This window comes from Bactrocera neohumeralis, chromosome 3 (assembly GCF_024586455.1).
Source record: "Bactrocera neohumeralis isolate Rockhampton chromosome 3, APGP_CSIRO_Bneo_wtdbg2-racon-allhic-juicebox.fasta_v2, whole genome shotgun sequence".
Taxonomy (NCBI): domain Eukaryota; kingdom Metazoa; phylum Arthropoda; class Insecta; order Diptera; family Tephritidae; genus Bactrocera; species Bactrocera neohumeralis.
In genome coordinates, this window is record NC_065920.1 from 43,523,589 (window position 1) to 43,526,598 (window position 3,010).

Consider the following 3,010-nt stretch of genomic DNA (forward strand, 5'->3'; position numbering starts at 1 on the left):
AGCTAGCTACTTAGTTCAATTGTATACGGTATTTTAGACACAATTGTAAATCTGCGGAACTAAGCTGATAACTTCTAGTGAAAACTTCCCGCCACTGTAAAAAATTTTTGAGCTTATCAGCTTTATTACAAGTAAATAAGTGCACTTATAACTCAACTGAAGACGTTGCGAGATAATGATTAATAAAATATAAAAATATATTAGTTTATCAATATATGCTTAGTTTTCGTTTATTTTTCTTAATACACAGTTCAAAAGCTTAAATTTTTTTTTAATGCACGTATATGCTCATTTTTCACATAACATTAACTAACTGTTGGGCTACACTAAGACCTAACACTTAAGATTACAAATTATTTACATAATACACGCTAAAAACCTAAGTAACTAAGTATATATAGTTGCTCATGTCGTAGGATTCATTACTTTTCCGGCAAAAAGGATATTCCCCGTGCTTTCTTCTTCAATGAAGAAGGCAAACGGTCGATTCACAATAAATTCCTCTTCATCGGCGCCAAAACGATTTACGATTTCTACTTCCGTAGCACCATAAGCCACTGTACCCACTTCGTTGACATCGATACCGCTTTTCTGCAGTATATTCGAAACCATCAATTGTAAGTCCTCATTGGCAGCCATAGCGGTTAAATTAGCGTTGTTGGTGAATATGTCTATTACACCCAAACGACACAATGCCGCTTTCAGATCGGTTTTATATGCGAATTTGAATTTGGGCAAGACCACACGAACTTTGCTGCGCTCCGTCATCCATTGCATATGCTTCAGCTGCTCATTTTGCATGCGGCTGATGAACGAGTCAATGTTTTGACCCTCATTAGGTAATGCGATGAACATCGAGAACTTCTGACCACGATAAGGCAGGCGTACGATTTTCGCCTTCAACTCGTTACTCTCATGATAATAGAAGTGATCGGTCAATTCCATGTAAGCAACCTTCACTTGATCGGTTGCGCTGCGATAAAAGGCGCCAGTGTGCGTTTCAGTGAACTGACGACGCCACTTGCCATTGAAGTAGATGGCGTTCACTAGCAGCATAACGCTTTTCGCAACACTTTCGTCCGTAACCAATTGCTTTAGGCGACCCTCCGTGACACGTGCAATCCAGGTATTGATCTTCTCAGCCGCCGCGACGCCATCGTTGAAATCTAGATTATCGACTGGTGTTTGATAAGCTGACTTTAGCAATGTGGCATAAGAAGGTAGCGCTTGCACTGAATTATCGGTGTAGAGGCGTGTCTCCAGGCGTAAAGTGTAATCTGCATGTTCCTTCTTCAAAGTCGTCAACGTCTTGCGATAAAAATTTCGCAAATTCTCGAGCGACCTTATATCGCCCAGTGTGGCTAGTAGTTGTTGCTGTGAACGCGTGCCATTACCCGTTGCCTCTGTGAGTAGCGCGAGCACGAGCTTCACGGAGAACGGGGAAAATACGATGTTTTCTGCGTCTTCTGGTAAGTTATCAGCCCCAGCGGCAGCAGCAGTTGCAATCACATTGCGGCGCGGTGTTGTTGACACCAATATTTGCTTGATTAACGCCCATGAAAAGCTATCGTGCACATCGCTGCGATAGGGCACATAATCATCTTTGTCATCGTTTATCGACGCTTCACCTGGCAGTGGTACGAATGTTGTAAATATTCCAGGCGGTATGTCAAATATATGGCTCTCGTTAACGGCAAACTGGAAGGCATCCAATTGTGTCGCATTATTCACCGTCGGTAGCGTCACAGTTGTGGGATAAGCGCGTGCGCGTGCGATAATTATCACATAGGCGGCGAAAAGTTTAAATACGCTCAACAACGTCATGTTTATGATGTCACGAAAACGTTTGATTTTTATACTTTGCGTACAAAGTAATTTTATATTTAGCGAAATATCAAACACACTCCAAAGCCGAAATTATTAGTACGTCGGCGAACTGTTCACAGCAAGTCTCGCGCACACAATGACCGGTCTCGGCTGCGATCGCTAACGCTTGAGTTCGCTTTTGGGAAAACCAGCTTCGATGATTACTATATTACGTTGCGCCAACAACAAATGTACAGCAACACTTTCTGTATAATGTGTTGATTGATTGTGAGTTGTTAGTTGTCGTCTCTCTGCGGTTTATTTCGATGACTTTGCCTGGCTTTGGTTTTCCTGAGATTCGTTGCGTTTGTTGGAGATGAATGAAATTCTTTCTTATCTCCCGCGAAACCACATAAATATGCGCTCTCTTATATTAGTATTGTTTTTGTTGTTTCGTATATATTTACGTCTGCTTTTATTTATTATGTGTGACGAAAAAATGCTGGCGTTGGAACTGCTGTTTGATGTTAATATTTTATCAAGTCAATACCTTCCAACAAGCTGGTTGTTTTTTTTTTTGTATTCAATAAAATTAAAAAAATAAATATATATTATAAAGAAATTTTAATTTCCGTGAAATTGCTTGGTTAAAATTTTATCACTCAAACGCTTTTACATATATTTTTTTGAAATATTTCAGCTCTCTTACTACGTTGTATCGTCTAACAGATAATTCGACTGACTGCTGCTGCTCGAGGAGCAAGCGAATATTTTATACTAGTTTCGAAAATATGACGTACTATGTGTTCATACATATGTACATGTGCCCGAAAGCCAACATATTTGTAACATCCACAAAATGTATACAAAATAACCCATATTACGATGAACTTACCCACCCGCTGGCAGCGAAAAAAATCCTTTTCTTTGGGATTTTTTAACAAAGGAATTTCCAATGACCATGGACACTGCCGTGGAAAATGCTCAAAACGTACTTCACTCAGCTACCTGGATTTACATGCATACTTACATACAAATCTATACATACATCTCTTTAGCTGATTAACCGGCAGGCAGGTATACAAATAAATATAAGTACATATGTACATACTTATATTATTTAGTAACACATAATGTCAACTGCTGTAGCAAACACTAATTATGATTCATTGTTGTTTACCAAATTGGACACACATGCACAAAT

General features: G+C 39.4%; 1 protein-coding gene across 1 annotated transcript; it reads right to left on the bottom strand.

Annotated features, from left to right (window-relative positions):
* Positions 1 to 200: 200 nt before the first annotated feature.
* LOC126752606 (serine protease inhibitor 27A-like) lies at positions 201 to 2,537 on the bottom strand. Its single transcript, XM_050463542.1, has one exon. The coding sequence runs from the start codon at positions 1,822 to 1,824 to the stop codon at positions 406 to 408; it is 1,419 nt and encodes a 472-aa protein (XP_050319499.1). The 5' UTR covers positions 1,825 to 2,537; the 3' UTR covers positions 201 to 405.
* Positions 2,538 to 3,010: the final 473 nt, after the last annotated feature.